Source organism: Melanotaenia boesemani, chromosome 22, assembly GCF_017639745.1.
Source record: "Melanotaenia boesemani isolate fMelBoe1 chromosome 22, fMelBoe1.pri, whole genome shotgun sequence".
Taxonomy (NCBI): domain Eukaryota; kingdom Metazoa; phylum Chordata; class Actinopteri; order Atheriniformes; family Melanotaeniidae; genus Melanotaenia; species Melanotaenia boesemani.
In genome coordinates, this window is record NC_055703.1 from 18745944 (window position 1) to 18763644 (window position 17701).

The 17701-nt window shown below is 38.7% G+C and overlaps 2 protein-coding genes across 2 annotated transcripts; one reads left to right on the forward strand and one right to left on the reverse strand.

The window, feature by feature from the left end:
• Positions 1-896: 896 nt before the first annotated feature.
• On the forward strand, positions 897-12281 carry rbm25b (RNA binding motif protein 25b). The gene is made up of 17 exons (XM_041976318.1): positions 897-1028; positions 1482-1578; positions 1857-2071; positions 2239-2296; positions 2503-2663; positions 2765-2950; positions 3061-3144; positions 6024-6301; positions 6563-6686; positions 8094-8183; positions 8535-8608; positions 8955-9105; positions 9327-9735; positions 10365-10660; positions 10849-10947; positions 11032-11079; positions 11454-12281. The coding sequence occupies exons 2-17, from the start codon at positions 1500-1502 to the stop codon at positions 11544-11546; spliced, it is 2445 nt and encodes an 814-aa protein (XP_041832252.1). The 5' UTR covers positions 897-1028; positions 1482-1499; the 3' UTR covers positions 11547-12281.
• A 215-nt stretch (positions 12282-12496) lies between these two features.
• On the reverse strand, positions 12497-17691 carry eif2s1b (eukaryotic translation initiation factor 2, subunit 1 alpha b). The gene is made up of 8 exons (XM_041976320.1): positions 17541-17691; positions 15786-16028; positions 14929-15008; positions 14551-14702; positions 14359-14465; positions 14180-14277; positions 13840-13983; positions 12497-13136 (listed from the first exon to the last, which is right to left on the reverse strand). The coding sequence occupies exons 2-8, from the start codon at positions 16024-16026 to the stop codon at positions 13011-13013; spliced, it is 948 nt and encodes a 315-aa protein (XP_041832254.1). The 5' UTR covers positions 16027-16028; positions 17541-17691; the 3' UTR covers positions 12497-13010.
• Positions 17692-17701: the final 10 nt, after the last annotated feature.

Below are 17701 nucleotides of genomic sequence, written 5' to 3' on the forward strand. Positions count from 1 at the left end.
AGGACGTGGCTCCAGTAATTAATGCTCTTGGGGTGGTGGTCTTCAGCAAACTGTTTGCAGTCTTGCCTGTGATCCAGCTTCAGAAGAGACTTTCTTCTGGGATGACGGCCATGCAGACTGACTTGATGCAGCGTGTGGGAGGTTAGCACTGACAAGCTAACCTCCCAGTTCTTCAATTCCTGCAGCAATGGTGGCAACTGCAGCAATACCCAAGTTTTGGATATGATGTAGTGAATGAGGGGTCAACTTCTTGGGTTGACCCTGATTAAGCCAGTTGTGAGTAGAACCCCCACTGAAAAACCGCTGGGCACTGTGCTGTGGCTCAGCTTCAGGGTGTAATAATTTTTCTTAAACCCTTTTCTATCTTTGTGGAGAATTCTATTTCTCACATCCTCAGAAAGTTCTTTGTCACGATGTGTCATGTTGGACATCCAGTAGCCATTATAAGAGAATTGTACCCCAAACACCAAATTTAACTGCTCTAGTGCATGTTAAACATTTTTGTATGGTCCAGTCAAGCAGGCAAAAACATGAACATGAATTGTGTGAACATGTACAGGTATCACTGGGAGTGTACTCCCGTGTATTGCCAGCTGTTTACAAAAAGAAGAAAAAAAAAGTTGAGTAATTTTCCAGAAGGCAGTAAATAATATTGCTATCCAAGATGTACACTGACTACTCTCAGTTAAATCAGTTTAATTTCTATGCGGCCATCCCTTGAAAGACTACAATAAAATTGTTGTTGAAATTGAGTGTACTCACTTTTGTGAAATACTGTGCAAATAATTTTTATAAATACATCTAAATTTGATCACATTTCGTCTTGGTGTAGCTCCGTCCACTGGCCACAATCCGCTGTACAAAACAAGCGCCCTGAACAGTAGTACGTAAAGCGCTTGCGTCAATGTTTTCGAAGGCCCGCGACTAGCCAGTGTGCTAATCCAACATTCGGAACGTTGGCGAGGTTTTCGTGAAAAATTAACCATTTCATTCTGGATTTAATCAATTTATACGTTACCTGATTCAGGGTATGTATACATGGAAAATTTCGCATTTATTCTAAACATTCATTTGACTCTCAAAAGTCAGTTTAGGTTCTTAAGTAACATCAGCTCTAGTTTGTTAGCTGAGCCTAATTTAGCTGTGCCGGGGCACGTACGGGTAACGTGTTCCACCATAGCATTAGCTAACTAAGCTTCTAGCTTGTGGTTGTCAGTTTAGCCTATTGACTGAAAGCTGGTTGTTTATACACGAACTTTAGGGTTTTGCTAGCTTAAGTTAGCGAATATCATCACATCAAATCTAACTACTAACAAGCGATGTTAAACTCACTAGTCAAAATTGGTGAAATACACAATGCTAAAGTACCGACAACATGGCAGTGGTTTCTTTAGCGTGCTGTTATCCAGCGAAGCTAACTGTGTTTTGGTTGTTCTTGTTTGGAAGGCTTGTTAAAATTGGTTGTATTGTACCATCATCAGGTCACATTTACTCTCAGAATGTCCTTCCCTCCGCATTTAAACCGGTCACTGTTGCCCCCTCCTGGGATACCCCCTCAGTATGCTGGCTTTCCTTCAGGTAAGTGAATACACGACCCACGTAAATGTGTGATTGCCTTACACGAGTCACGTTTTCAATTATAAACATGCGATGGTCATAGCAGTAAATTATGAGTCACAATAGCAGCCTTTTGGTTGATAAAATGCATAATTGTTACCAGATAGGCATTCTCAGATTGCAAAGAAACCTAGTGTTGATAAATACAATACAGGTGCCAATTGTGTATATTCATATAAGTGATTTAAGCACTTACATTTTTGTCTTTATTTGACATATATTTCTTTTTGTTGTTGTAGGAACACCAATGATACCAGTTCATATGGGGATCATGGCTCCAACTCCTACAGTTATGGTTCAGTCCATGGCAGTGGTCAGTAAGCCTGCAGTCCCAAAGAAGGACATGTCCTCAGTGCGAGCCAAAGATGATGAAAACAGCGGGCCCACTACTACTGTGTTTGTAGGGAATATATCAGAGAAAGCTTCAGACATGCTCATCAGACAGCTCTTGGCGGTAAGGGATATAAAATATAATATATCTTTCATTGACATTAATGACTTGGACGTAGTCTTTGGAAGTTATTCTTCCTGGTGTGAATAGTTCACATTGCAATACTGCACTTAAAAATGCCAAAAAATTATACAGCTTCTGAATATTTTTTCTCCTTTGTGCTTTTACAGAAATGTGGAATTGTTTTGAGTTGGAAGAGAGTTCAAGGAGCATCTGGCAAGCTTCAAGGTAATTCATAACACATGGCATGCACATTATTGGGTATGGTGATACCTACATTTAAGATTAACTTGGATGACCAGCTCTTCATTTGTGCTTTGTCATTTAAGATACTCCACAAATATCTCTGTTGGAATGTTTTATCCTGGCAAACCACAAAGTACAATATTTGAACCAGCATTTTTAATCTGTTTGCATGGATTTGTGTGTCGCAGCTTTTGGTTTCTGTGAATACAAGGAGCCAGAGTCCACATTGCGAGCTCTGCGGCTGCTTCATGACTTGCAGATTGGGGATAAAAACCTGCTAGTGAAGGTGGATGCCAAAACTAAATCTCAGCTGGATGAGTGGAAAGCCAAGAAGAAGACAGCAAATGGGGTATAAAGATGTCCTCAAAATTGATTCCTGCTGAACACATTCTAATAAGGTATTAAGTGATAACAAAGCTGGAATTATAATTTATTTATCTGTATTGGCAGACCAAGAAGACAGAAGATGGAGGAGATGATGAGGAAGAGGTCCTTGATGAGGAGACAAAGAAGAAAGATGAAATTGTCAAAGGTGCCATTGATGGATTGATGCGGGAATATGCTGCAGAACTTAATGCACCTTCTCAGGATGACGAGTCCCAGCGACGGAAGAGAAAAAAAGAAAAGAAAGAAGAGGTATAGCCACATTTATTAAGTTTTGATCAATGTGTTTTGAACGTAAATACAAGGTGAGCGTTACTATTTCAGCCTGGGATTTGATTTTATCTCCAATTCTTTCCTCATAGGATGACATTAACACTATTGACATGGAGGAAGACAAGAGAGACCTGATTTCCCGAGAGATTAGTAAATTTCGTGACACTCACAAGGTAAAGTGGCTTCTTTAATCTCGTAGTTGATATTACAGGTTTTGGACAGCAGTTGCTAACGTAGTTCACTCCTAGAGCTTGCACATTCAGTTTAAATATGTCACACTTGATCAGTAATGTGCATACTGCACCACAGATTGGCTGTCTCTAAAAATGATACAACCAAACATATTAATGCGCCCTATATTATATTAAATATTTCACGTTCAATCACCACAACAGATGGCTAGTTTTCTTGTCACCTTTCTCAGGCCTGATTTGAAACCTGTGACCACCGTAGTGAAACTATTTAGGTGTGACTATTAGAGATCCATTTCTTCATTCATCACACAAAAATGCATGGAGACGATGTAAAGTTACTTTAAAGCTAATCTATTCATTAAACCCCACCATTATGATAGTGATCATATGGTGACTAAAGCAAGATGAATCTCAGAGCTTTGGAAAAAGTTGCCAGGATAGGATGTAAGTATCAGCCTTCTTTTACTATATACATACACTGGGCGTCCCCCTCTTGAGGACTTGCATTGGGGCAACTGCACTGCTCTTTTGTGACCAGGACAGTGTCCTTTTTATTTAACCAACTATTTATGAGTATATATACTACCACTCTTCATGTTTATGAATGTACAATAACATTGGCAGCTTCCTGGAAATCCGCAGAGTCAGTGAACCTGTGCGAGTCCTCTCTAAATTATGGTCTGTCTTAATGGTGTTCATGTTGAAGCATAAGGGCTCAGTAACCACTGCAGTGACTCTTGCTGTAACCTTTACGATGCTAGTGTGGAGTGGGGGCGCCCTCTCCACAGCAGTATGATGGTCTGAAGACTGACAAGGTACGTGCTCTCTGTGTGTGTCGTGGAATCTCACTCTTCCATCTACTCTGTATCTTAATGTCTCTGCATCTTACTGTCTCTGCCTTAGTTTTCTTTCTTGCAAGATGGCTTACTTGTGTTCATTTGTTTATTCAGAGAGCACAGGATGAAAACTCAACCACAGTGTTCTTGTTTTCTTTAAGAAAAAGCCTTAGGAAGAAAGCAAAGGTTATAGATTTAATATGAAAATTGTAAAGAACAAGTTATTGCTATGTTTGTTTGGAATTAAAATTCTGCATTAAGTCCTGCTTAAAAAAAAAGAGATGAAGAAAGGGGAGAAAAGAACATGCTTTGCAGATTTAAAATTACAGCAAAATAATTCTTCGAATTTTTCTTCAAGCAGGGAGGGCATGTATTTGTTTAGCAAGCCCTGGTAGACACTTCAGAGGTAAGTAAGAAGCATAGACTGTATATAAAAGATGACCACAGTCATAGAGCAAGCTTCTGTCAATATTAGCTAATTTTCATTAAAGTAAACGCTTTGTAATGCAATGTTATGTAGGGGTTTAGGTGCAGAGTTGAAGAAAAACAGCAGAAAAAAAAGAAAAGTGAGCTGGTGGTCTTTGGTGGAATAAATCTATAATCAAGAACCTCATGTGCCCAAGGAAAGTTAATCAGGGGCATATCTGGCTTGATTTACAAGCCTTAAGGAAACAGGCCATGAGGTCCATTTATTATTTTATTTTTTTTAGTAGAATTATTAATAATTTTCTGTGTTTGTTCCTTCAAAATTTTCTGTCTGTTAAGTAAGCATTGCTTTTTATTTTCTCCTTTAGTGAATGAGGTGACTGGCTTGGTCTATCTTTAATGCACAGTCTTTGTTTAAAAAGTCATCTCACACTAAAAGGACATCTGACACGAGGTCAATAAAAGAAAAAAAAAAAAAAAACATTGGTCAGATGAGTAACTAATAATACTTGACCAGAACTCTCAAAGTTAACATCTAATCTTTTTTTTGTAGTGTTATGAGATTTACTCTCTTGAGGTGCATTACACCCAAGGCTTTTATTATGTTGCTGCAGAACATCTGATGACCTGTGATTGTATAAACTTCCATTTAAACAACATGTACTTAAAATTGAGATTATAACTACACAAATCTAAGAGAAATGGGGAAACAGTGTTTTATTATTATATTTCTACTTAATCAGATGACTCTTAACTATACATGTTACAGAAATGCACTTGAAGCCGTGTGTGTAATGCATATAAAGGCAGAGTTGTGTTGTGTGTGTGTGTGAGAAATGAGTCAAGAAGAGCAGCTGAAGACTTCTCATGGGTAAGACAGCTTCTACAATTTCATTTTTTCTGTGCAGAAAATGTGACTGACGTTCATGATGTTCATTTTATGACTTAGAAATATAAGAGATTGCCATGTTATCCGTTGAAATAAAGGCTATTTTTGATGATTTTGTTGATGCTAAAGCAAGACGGAATCCCATAACATTTTTCCCTTGTATACCATGTGACCTGCTTTCCTCCCAGGCCTAACTTAAAAGGCTTGTAGGGGCAGCGAAGGGCTGAGTCCATAGTTCAACACCTGTAAGTCACAAACAACTAGTTCAACAAAAGACTGATGCCTGTTTTCTGTTTTTGTTTTCCTTGTTCTGAAAGAAGGCCTCCTAAGGAGAGAGAAAGCAATGTCTTTTGCTGGGTTATGAATGCTTCAAATTAAACATTTTCCACAGATCTTTACAACTATTTAAGTGGTTTCCAGTAATGTTCTTGCTAAAAATGTAACTGTTTTCCCAATTCTGAAGCAACATAATGCACCGTGTTGTTTTAAGTGAATGAAGAAGCTCGCTCTCTATGTGAAGGAGAGACTTTTGAATGAGCCGTGTTTTCCCAGTTAGGATTACAGCTTTGAACTGATTAGAATAGGGCATGCTCCTCTTTCAAACCTCTCCAAAATCTGGAAACCACTTGATCTGTGTACATTTGTCAAGCTTACTGCAAATACTCTCATGCGGCATCAGCTGAACCTGTCTGTGTTTTGCTCTGCAGAAACTAGAAGAGGAGAAGGACAAGCGGGAAAAGGAGCGGTTGGAGTTTGAGCGTGAAAGGAGGGAACGAGAAAAGGAGCGAGAACGGGAAAGGGAACGACGGGACCGTGAGCGGGAGAAGGAACGGGAACGGGAAAGGGAGAGGGAGAGAGAGAGGGAGCGAGAACGTGAGAGAGACAGAGACAGAGACAAAGACCGTGAGCGCAGGACCAGAGAGAGGGAGCGAGACTGGGAGAGAGACAGGAGCCACGACAGGAGTGCCGACCGCAGCCGATCAAGGTGATGATTTAAAAAAAAAATTTAGGAACATAGAGTCTTATGTTATTGTCAAACACAAGAATATCCAGGATTCTTAACAAGCACAGACTGGTATTTTCATGCCTGTAGGCTGAGCCAAACTTCTTTTAGGACCATATACCACACTTAACTATCATATTAATGTTCTAACACCATACTGAAACCTGTCATATGTATTCTTTGTCCAAAAAAGGAAATTAAAACTCAATACATCCATAACTTTTTTTTTTTGTGTGTGTGGAGGGAGTTGAGTCGAGACAGAGACAGAGACAGAGAAAAGAAGCGGGATCAAGAGGATGAAGAGGAGGCGTATGAACGTAGGAAGCTGGAGAGAAAACTCAGAGACAAGGAAGCAGCCTATCAGGAGGTAGGAGCAACAGACATAAAACTGAAATATTAACACATTAAAGCATGATGATGATGATGTGTTATATATTAATTTTCCAAATTCACGAATATTTATTTGATGAAAAAAATATTGATGAATCCCAGCTGAAAGTCAATTATTCAAAGAGTTTTAGATGGTTTTAAGTTTCCAGGAAAACCCCTCAGGTTGGAGAGAACTGTTGAATTGGTTAAATGATGTGTCTTAAAGATGTAAAATGTGTCAAACTAATTGTAATGAGGTTACTGCTCTTTTGTCCTCCATTCATTATTATTTAGAGAAAGATTTTGTCAGATTAACAGGTTAACTTATAGGGCATGGGGACCGACGTCAGTGCGCAGTGCATTCTGGAATGTAAACAATACTCCGGACAAGCTTCTTCCCGAGGCGAGGAAATGCTATACGGAAAAGATCTCATCGATTGGAGATAATGATCCAGATGAAATGTTGTCTAAAGAGTGGACTAGAGACCCCGACGCTTTACGTCCTCTAACTTTTTCTGACATTTTTGTGTATCTGGTCTGTGGTGCGATTGCCTTGACTGAGGCTCAGTTTGGAAATTTGATGTCTTTGGAGGCTCGTGTACAGTTTACAAACCCTCTATTTGTCAGTCTAACTGATCTAATATGGCAAGCGCCCTTATAGGGATTATTAAGAAAATTTGTCAGGTTTCATTCACAGATAAAATGATAAAATAGTTCTAAAATAGCCCTCGTTCTGCTGGGTTTCATCCAGTTTCTCAGAATAGTTCAGTTGAGTGCGGTTTGTGTCCCATTTATTCAGCGCACAATGTTTAAACCAGCCTTCTTTAGCCTGCTTGCTTGTTTTGTCGATTGGTGCTAAGTTAAAAACATGCAGAGGAACCTACTGTTCATTTTCTTAGATACGGAACAAAATAAGCAAACAGTTGTCTCAGTAAGCGAAAATTCACACTTACCAGAATGAAAATGCCTTGAACGCACTTTCAACCAGTTTGGAATATCAGAAAAATTCATGTCCGTGTGTCTCACAGCGGATATCCACACCATCCCCCTTCTCCTTGTTACTTTGGACACAAGACTCCCTTGATTTTTTTTTCCAGGTAGGAAAAGAATAAAAACAGTCCGTTTGCAATTTTTTTCCCGTCAGTCATGTACATTGCAACCTACTATGCAACAAGTTTTCCCCATGTCGCATATGCTGCCTGTGTGGCCTCCAACAATGGCTATTTTTCCTGTCAGCCAACGTGACGTCATGTTCCCATGCCCTATTAGATTAAATTCCCCAGAAGAGGTGGGCTGACCAAGAAAAGCCTTTTCCATATTAACTAGGCTTGTTAGGGATGTGTAAGTGCTCGTGGCTTACCTCACACAGATTCTTTTTTTCTTTTTTTTCTTTTTTTTTTTTTAGCGTCTAAAAAACTGGGAACTAAGGGAAAGGAAAAAGGCCCGGGATTATGCAAAGGAAACAGAAAGAGAAGAAGAGCGCAGACGAGAAATGGTAAGAGATCACTGAATAAACGTAAAAGTCCAGAGCTTTTCTTTTCCACTTGAAATCCCTTTTATTGTCATTTATCAAACAAATAAGGTTAACATTTTTTTCTTTTTTAGTTAAACTAAAATCAGCATCTTTTTGAACTTTAGGTTATTTTGACTTAAGTATCCTGGTGGGATTTATGAGTTTTTTATGTTGAAAATGATCACTAAATGACTTATTCATTTTTCAGCATAACTTTCTTTGGGGTTAAAAGGACAGAATTGTTTTTTTTTTTTTTTTTTGTTAGAGGCAGCAGATTTATTATTATAAATTCAGATTGTTCTGTTTTTTTTTTTTTTCTTTTTGTTTTTGTAGGTGAAAGAAGGCAAACGATTAAAAGAGTTTCTTGAAGACTACGATGATGACAGAGATGACCCCAAGTATTACAGGTAAGCCACAATGAAGGAAAAAGCTACTGTTCTCTCTTTCTTTAAAACCCAGTGTGTGTGTGTGTATAAAGATTTGCATCTTTAACTGTCATTAATGTACAAATATGTGGTATCTGACATCTGATCTGTTCAGTGAAATTGTAGCAAAGTAGACTGAGTGGTTAAGTTTAACCACTTAAATTTGATTTTCTGTGTGATATGTTCAAGCTTTGTGCCAATCAGGACTGTAAAAAAAAATTGTAAAATGTTACATAGGTTCTGTGGCCCAAATCTAACTCAGCTGTTCATGTAACACTGCAGCTATTCCCATTGTTCTAAAGGCTGTTGTTTTCATTTTGACCCCTAGGGGCAGTGCACTGCAGAAACGTCTCAGAGACAGAGAGAAGGAGATGGAGGCAGACGAGCGTGATAGGAAGAGAGAGAAGGAGGAGCTGGAGGAGATCAGACAGCGGCTGTTAGACGAGGGACATCCAGACCCAGACGCAGAACTACGCAGGGTATGCCTGTCTGCTGTAATAATGTCTGTGTTTGCCTGCATCTGTCTGCAGTCTGGTGGCATGCTGTCTCTTGTTTTTGTGAAGGTCACTTTATCATCCAAGTCTCTCTGCATCTCTGCATATTGAGAAGTCAATATTTTGTATGTCTGCTTATGACCATGTTTTCTGTAAAATGCTGTGATTGGATGATATTTACTGTTATCTGTTTGTTATTGGTCTAGATGGAGGAGGAAGAGGAGGAGCGTCTAAGGCAACCTCCCATTATCCAAGAGCCAGAACCCGAGGAGCAACGTGAGCGCCACAGGGGTTCACGAGACCATCGGGATCGCAGACAGGAGCAGGACAAAGCAGAATCCCGCCCACGGCCCAATCACTCTGACGAGGTGGAGGAGGGGGAAGAGGATGATTATGACAACGATGAAGATAATCCTGAGACAAAACCGTGCTTGAAGCCCACAATGAGGCCCATCACAACAGCACCTTCGGTGTCATCAGCCAGTGGAAATGTGTCTCCCAACACCCCTGGAGATGAGTCGCCCTGTGGGATCATCATCCCTCATGAAAACTCGCCCCCTGACGCTCTGCCACAGGAGGAACACAGACCAAAAATCGGACTCAGTCTCAAACTGGGTGAGTTTAAGACTTATTTTTTTTTTCCATTAGTGTTGTATCGTAGTGAATAAAAATAAATCGGCTGCAATTCAGGGAATTCTTTAAGTAACTGATTTAGACCTGAGTTGTTTTTTTTTCAAAAGGCAGCATATTAAAATCTTTATTTTTTAGCCTCTCAAAAAATATATGAAATGAAACCCATTTTAACAATTGAATCCTTAGATTTTACTGTAGATAAATGACATTACCTATATTTTACAAAAAGGTAAAAGCATACAATTACTCCTGTTCAAGGAAGATGCATAAAACCACTTCATCTAAGTGAATTGACTGATTTTAAGCTTCTGCATGGATCTAAACAGTATATGATAAAATAGGTTTTAGCATCTTTGAATGAATTATGGTTCTCTTTCCACATGTTTTTTTCTAGTTGCTATAAAAGCTATAATTATTATGGTTTTTTTTTTAACCTCAAGTATATGTATAGATTAAGCTGTTTTGCATCTAAACGTAGGTTGCATTGATTAGTTAAGCAACATATCTCAATACATTAAAAGACCTTTATATTGTTCAGTCACAATAGATGATGCAGACAAGCGTTGCAACATGATCAAAGAAAACCTCTTATCAAGTTGTGTCCTCATCAGGTGCCACAGGGAGCCCCAGTCAACCCAATGTAGGCAAGAGGAAGAAGTTTCCAGTGGACAGTGTCTTCGACAAGTTTGACGATGAGGAGGCTGATGAACAGCCACGCAAGAGGAAGCTGGTGCCCCTGGATTATGATGATGATAAAAGCCTTGGGGTGGATGGTGCTGGGCTCTCAAGCATCAAGGGAGCCAATGCCGAGGAGAAACGGAAACACATCAAGAGTCTGATAGAAAAGATTCCCACAGCAAAACCTGAGCTGTTTTCTTACCCACTAGACTGGTCTATGGTTGACACGGTGAGGAGATTTTAGAACATTGGCTTTGAGTTTTAGTTAAATAGAAAGTTTAATAGATCCGAGTGGACAAATTCACAAACTACACAGCTTCCTCTTTTTGTATTTGGACAGAAAGCTGAGCTTGTTCTTATTTAAAAATCTAAGTAATCTGTATTTATGTCTTAATGCTCTTATCTCTTGTTCTGTAGACATTAATGGAACGACGTGTTCGGCCCTGGATCAATAAAAAGATAATTGAGTACATCGGCGAGGAAGAGCCAACATTGGTGGACTTTGTTTGCTCAAAGGTACCAATCATGAGCAGCTATTCAGCTGACTCTTAAGAAGATGAGAAACAATCAAAATGCAATAATCCTGTTTTTTCTTTATAGGTGATGGCTCACAGTATGCCACAGAGCATCTTGGATGACGTTGCCATGGTGAGTAATACCACAGATAAGCTCATGGTCATGTTAAAACAATCAGTGAGGGTCATTTTTCTTCTATATTAACACCAAACTATGGAAGAACAGCAAAATCAAGACAATGGCTGTCTTCAAATATATTTTACATTTTTAAATATTGCCATTCAGTCATCCATAAATGTGACTCAGCCTTCTACCATCATGATTATTCCTCTACCTTGTCCTGATCAAATTGCTATCAGTCAATTGAGCAAAGTCTGGTGTCGTCGGCAACAACCTTGTGGCTATCAACACTTAACGTAGCTGACCATCAGGACATGTCCAGTCCTTCTGTCACCTGTCTGCCCTTCTGATGTACTTCATTTAATGTTCTTTGTGCACCTGCTCAGGTCCTTGATGAAGAAGCTGAAGTCTTCATAGTGAAGATGTGGCGGTTACTCATTTATGAAACAGAAGCTAAGAAGATTGGACTGGTGAAATAAGCATAAGTCACCGAATGAAGATAACCCCTTCCACTTGTGTGTAATAGTGTAGCGAAATTATGTCACCCCAAACAAAGACAGACTAACTACAGTATCTGCTTACACATATTTCCAACTGTTGTTCAGGACATCCCCCCCCCCCCCACTTCCAACAAACTCCATCTGCCTTCTTTTTGCAGGTGCTGACTGTTCGTTTTGCTTCTGTGTATAATCTGTATCATTTGGTTTTGATGAAAGAATGTTGAAAGGTATCTGCTGTTGGACATGCGCAACCATTGAGTTGCAGATGAAGTCTATTGGTCCTATTCTTGTATTTTCTATACATGCCAATTCAGTTTTTTGAGAAGTCTGCAGGGTTGCCACAAGCAACCAGCTACAATTTGAAGGTGGTTTTCATATGTGGACATGTTTTTTCTTTTTCACTAGGGTATTTATTTATGGTTTGACAACTCATTTCTGTCAGTTACACCTTTTTTCCCCTCATAATCACATTCCTGATAGTTCAACATATTCTTGACAGACACAAAACCAGATGCATTTGTCATCCGAAATGTGTCTATTGACAAGACCACCAAACTCTTGGATGGCGATATGCCTGAAGCTGTAAAGCACACATTGTAACCACTAGGCAAGAAGCTACGAACGGGAAAATTTTGAAGTTTTAAAGGCACTCTCCATTCTAGTTTCTTTTTTTGTATTTGTGAACATTTGATTAAAATTGTTTTTTTAATGTTTTGATTTTTCTTGCTGTGCTCTTGGTTGGTTTTTATTATATTTATATTTGCACTAAAACAGGAAATAGAGCAAAAAATGATCCAGGTTTCCAGTTAACACTTGAACATTGTTGCGGTTTTGTTGCTTGGAGCCAAAAAAAAAATAACAAAAAAACAAAAACAAAATGATTTAACAAGTCTTTACTATTTTATAAAGCTGACAAAGAAACAATGAAATCAAAACTTCCAGAACTTTATTGATGCCATGTGAGCTAAACAAAAGCAGGTCTTGGTCTTACAACACTCTGTAACTGGAAGATAATCGGCACAAAGTCACCACTGACTGCTTGTAGAGATAAGACGAGCCCATGCAGTTCCCTCTCAGTCACATCCAGTGATCAGCCAAAGAGGATGCGCCACAGATACTGAAGACACTGCGCTCTTAAGCAAGAGGTGAAGGCCACTGCTTGAATCAGCTGTTTTTTTTTTTGTTCAAATCAGTGTACTAAAATAGAAACTATACTGATGCTTAACTTGGAATTGAACCATCCTTGTGTCCATGTCTGGGGAAGAAGACACTTTAATGCTTCCTTCTGAGACAAAACTTGCTAATCAACAACCCGGGACATTCGCCAATCAATTAGTAAAATGCCAGTAAATGTTTGTAATGTGAAAGTTGGACTGTCCGCATTTTCCCCTCCGATGTTTCTTTTTTTGATTTTTCTCCCACCAGCTTTCCACTGAGGACTGACTAGTCTTCTGCTTTGGCCTCCATCTCCTCAGCATCATCATCTCCGTCCACCTCAGCATTCTCTCTCTCTAACCTCTCCAGCTGCCGAGCCAGCTCAGTCTCATCCGTATCCGTCACCACCTTGGGCTGTAGGGCACAATAAAGATTTATTATTAGTTTATTCTGTAGGAAAAATAATCAAACCTTGAGAAATGAGAAAATGTTTACAAAGATTAATAAATGAAAGACACAACAGAGGTATAAATTAGTTTTTTTTGAATAACCAAGAAGGAATCTGTAGCATTAAAATCTTTAAAATGAGATGACTACATACCCTGTACAGCTTAACCTAACTACATCTGAATACTTTTTAAAAAAACAATTACCACAACAGTCGGGCTGCAGGACATATGATGTCAAGTAGGATAACAATAACCTAAATTCAAACTATTTTCCTGCTTCATACAAAATATAAAACTAATAGTTCCTACTTTCCATGTTCAATTACAAGAAAACCTGATTAAGCATAAACAATTTACTTTGATAAAGATAAAAAATGTACAAAACACATTTTGTTGTTGGTAAAAGACAAACAACCTCTAAAATGAATACAAAGAGCTTAAAACAGATGAAAAAGCTGAAAATAACACCTGTCATGGACTCTGTAAAGTCTAATCATTATACAATAATTATTTTGTAACACATCAAAGATGACTCCTGAAAACTCTGGTCGTCATACATATATCACAGGATAACGACAATTTTTCCAGTTTTCCAATAAAAGAAATTCCAATGAAAACAAGTGACTATCAGTAATACCTTTTTGGCTAAAGAAACCAAAATTGCTCACCTCCATTTGGATGTTAAAGACGCCTCTCTTCTCCTCGATCTTTTCCTTGATAGCAGCCATGGCCTGGTTTAGGACAGACAGCCCCTCTGTGCGCTCCAGAGTGGTTGTTGTCATCACATAGCGAGGGGGAGCGATCAGGTTGATCTGCCAAAAACCAGAGCACACAACACTGTTACAGAGACTGTAGTTAAGAGAACACAACCAACCAAAGCAGCAAGCTGCACTTTCTACCTCATTTTAAACTCAAAAATGCAAATATTACTTGAACAAAGTCTTTGGTTCATGAATGAAAAGACCAAGTTTAGTAAAATTTTAGAGTGGGTGAGGCAGCGAGATCAACCTTAATGGGCATAGCCTCTGTGGAGCAGCCGAGTCCAGCCCTCAGAGCTTCTTTCACGGCATCAATGCCTTCATACCCGTAGCACGCCACTTCGATGTCTGTGGAAACAAAGACATCAAGGATACATCACTTTGTTATATTTATTAGAGAAAGTATTTAAAACAGTCATAATAACAAACCTGCTCTGATTTTGACAGCCTGTGGAGTGAGTCGCCTATTGATGTTATCAATCAACACACTCCTCTCCTCCTCTGTTAAATCCAGGCCATCCAGGATGGAAGGATCTCTTTGAAAGGGAAAAAATTTGATTAAAAATGTTACACAAATGCCAAGCTATCAAGGTATTGTGTGTCATTCTTCATCAGACTTACGATACAGCCTGTTTGAAGACATCATAAGCGCCGTATCCTGGCCGCTTGTATTTTTCATCAAAGACCCAGGCAGTGCGCTGGTACAAGCTCTCTAGCTGCTCGTCCTTACTGTAATCCAGCACCTCTGCCACGTGTCGCAGGATGCTGTACACCTGCAAACAAAACACTTTAAAATCAGCTCCGTGCAAATAATTATGTCATCAAACAGTCACTAAACATTAAGAACTTACTTTTTATTGAATAACTTTAAAATGGTTTTTACATTTATGAAGGGAATTGCTTCATGTTGGCAGGTTCTTCCATTATTTTGATTTTATAATCGTGTTTATGACAAGAGGAAGAGGAAAAAACAAAACAAAAAAAAAAAACCTGACTTACAGTTTTAGATTTGGTGAATTTATCCTCACACTTGATGGCTTCCTCTGGGGAAACTCTTCTTTTTGATAAATCGATGTATCCTGGAGGGAGAATAGAGACATATTTAGTGACACTGTCTCGTTTATTACAAAGTTTTAAAAAATCTGCTAGTACTTGTTGGCTATTGAACATAGTGAAAAAGTGTTTAAATCTGCAGTAAGCTTGGCCCAAAGGGCGGTGATGATAAATCCACTAGTACACTCAGCTGTTTGGAAAACAGTTTCAAAACAATACATTTGGTATAAAAATGGTTGACAGTGAGCTGTATTTGCTCACCATAACGCTGAATAAATCTTAATAATCTATTAAAAATAACTGGGTTTATATGTGTTTAAAAATAAAGTAAATTTAATGTTAGCACTGAGTGTTTAATCAATACATCCAGTAATTGACTGATTATGATGGTAAGGCTATTAAGTAGACTGTTAATTTAACAACACCTGCAGAAAAGTTTCACAAGTTGTTTTTCTTTATGAATAATAATTTTACTATTGTTATGTTGCTATTCTTGATATTAAATATGCCAACGACAACTAAATGGACAGTTGAATTATTGAACATGAACTGATGTTATCTTCCAATCAAAACCGTATTAAAGAGAAAACTCATGAACACGTAACGCAACAACAAGAACTTAACAACCACTTTAATGTAATGGACGTAGAAATTTGACTCTTTTGGTCATTCTGTTGGTTCAAGCAGTATTTTGACAATAAAATAAGACAAATTTTTCTGTCCTTTGTGTAAGTATTCTTTCAGATAGTTTTTAAAATTGACCTCTATCTGTATTACTCAGCCCCCAGACTGCCGGCACTCACCCTTCTCTTTGTCTACTCGGATGACGACCACACACTCGTTGCGGCCTATGCGGATGAGCTTGTTGATGGAGCGAATACGCCGACGCGACAACTCGCTCAAGAGGATCATGCCCTCAATGTTGTTGTACTCCAAGAGGCTGACATAGGCGCCCATTTCAGCGATGGACCTCACGTTCACCATCACAACATCCTCCACCTCTGGGAACCGGTGCTGGTAAAATCTACAGCTGAGCCCCGGCATCGCTGTGAAGACACAAACAGCAAAAGAACAGGTAAATATTTACACCACTACATTACAGGTAAACACACAAATCAACCATTTGTTTTTAATGTGAAAAATACAACTCGGTCTGGAACTACTGGGTCAAGTGTTTGGTGCTGAAAAGTCAAGAAATCAATGCCTCCGTGCTGCTAATGGGAACACACAACTTTATTAAATCCTATAATAAATAGTAGGATTTCCTCCTTTTTAAAAATATTTGTTTTCTCTCCCTTCCAGTTATTAAAAAAATCCATACCCTGATAAAACAATTGAACATCATGGCACCTGCAGAAGGCCTGTCACAGACATTATACCATCATCTGAGTGAAATCATTCCAACTAAATGTCCTATTACTATCACAAAATACTCTACGACATTAACAGAAACACCTTGTATTTGGCTGCAAAGCCCAACACAATGGCAGTGGTCACATTTCTTTCTTTTTTTTTTTTAAAGCAAACAGAGGGTTTGTGGTTCATCTGACTGAAAGCAAAAACTGACAGTAAACGATGCCACCACCTCTTATCTAAACCTAACAGGTTGGATAAAAAGACTGTTATAACTATTACATTTATGCTTGTGACTGTCCTCATTTACACCGAGTAGTGAAGGTGCCCTGTGGGAGATAACAGCCCCCACAGAGATACAGAGTGAGAGCTGTTAAGCATATAAATAACACTGCAAGTTAAAACTTCTGAACCTAGAGTTATAGACTGTCAATTACCTGTATCCATCTGTGTGTTATCATCTTTAACTAAAGCCATGATAATTTATCTTAAACAAACACTATTATGATGTAAGCTTGTGTAAAATTATTGTGTTATAAAATAAAATAAATAGCCTTTTCCTGGTGTTATTTATATTAATGATCAGTTACAGTAGCTATAACTTGTGGCACTGCTTATTATAATTACAGTAATGTTTGTTTCTAATATGTAAACACTAAACCATGATCTGGAAGGGAAATTACTTGATTATGGACTGAATACTACGAACAAACCGCAAATAGATGGTTAAAACCCTCTATCAATTTGAATGCCATGTTTATCTCATTTGGGATGTTTCTTTTCACTACAGTGACCGAGTTTATCAAAGGTAAGGGTCATGCTTCGTCTCTGACTACTTTATTTTACATTTATATCTTTGAATGGGATGATGCAATGCTGACAAACGACAATACGGTTACTGTTCAAGTTAGAGGCGAAAATTGCTAATAAATTAAAGTGGACACATAAAGGCCTTCTTCAAATGACTGAAACACATGGAAAGCGATTGAAAATGCTTCCATTTACAGCATTAAATGCCGAAAGACGAAACGGCAATATATGAGCAAAAACAGTTACTTTGATATCTGTTAGCTTCATAGCTATTAACTCTGCTCCCAACTCACATGCGGCACATGCACTGCTGCAGCAGCTACCCGTTAGCTAGCTAGCTTGAAGCACCGTCTGTTCACCGCTCCCCAACCAACATCTTTCCAATTAATACTCACCTGTGTCATGGGGTTACAGAACGATATACTGGAATGTTCTGTCCTGGACGCGTTTAAATGTCCGACTATATTTTCTTTCAGCTTCTTTCTAATGAAGAATTAGGGCCCGCTAGCTCACATTCATGGGTGTGCTAATATTTCGACCCGGAAAAGATCGTCAG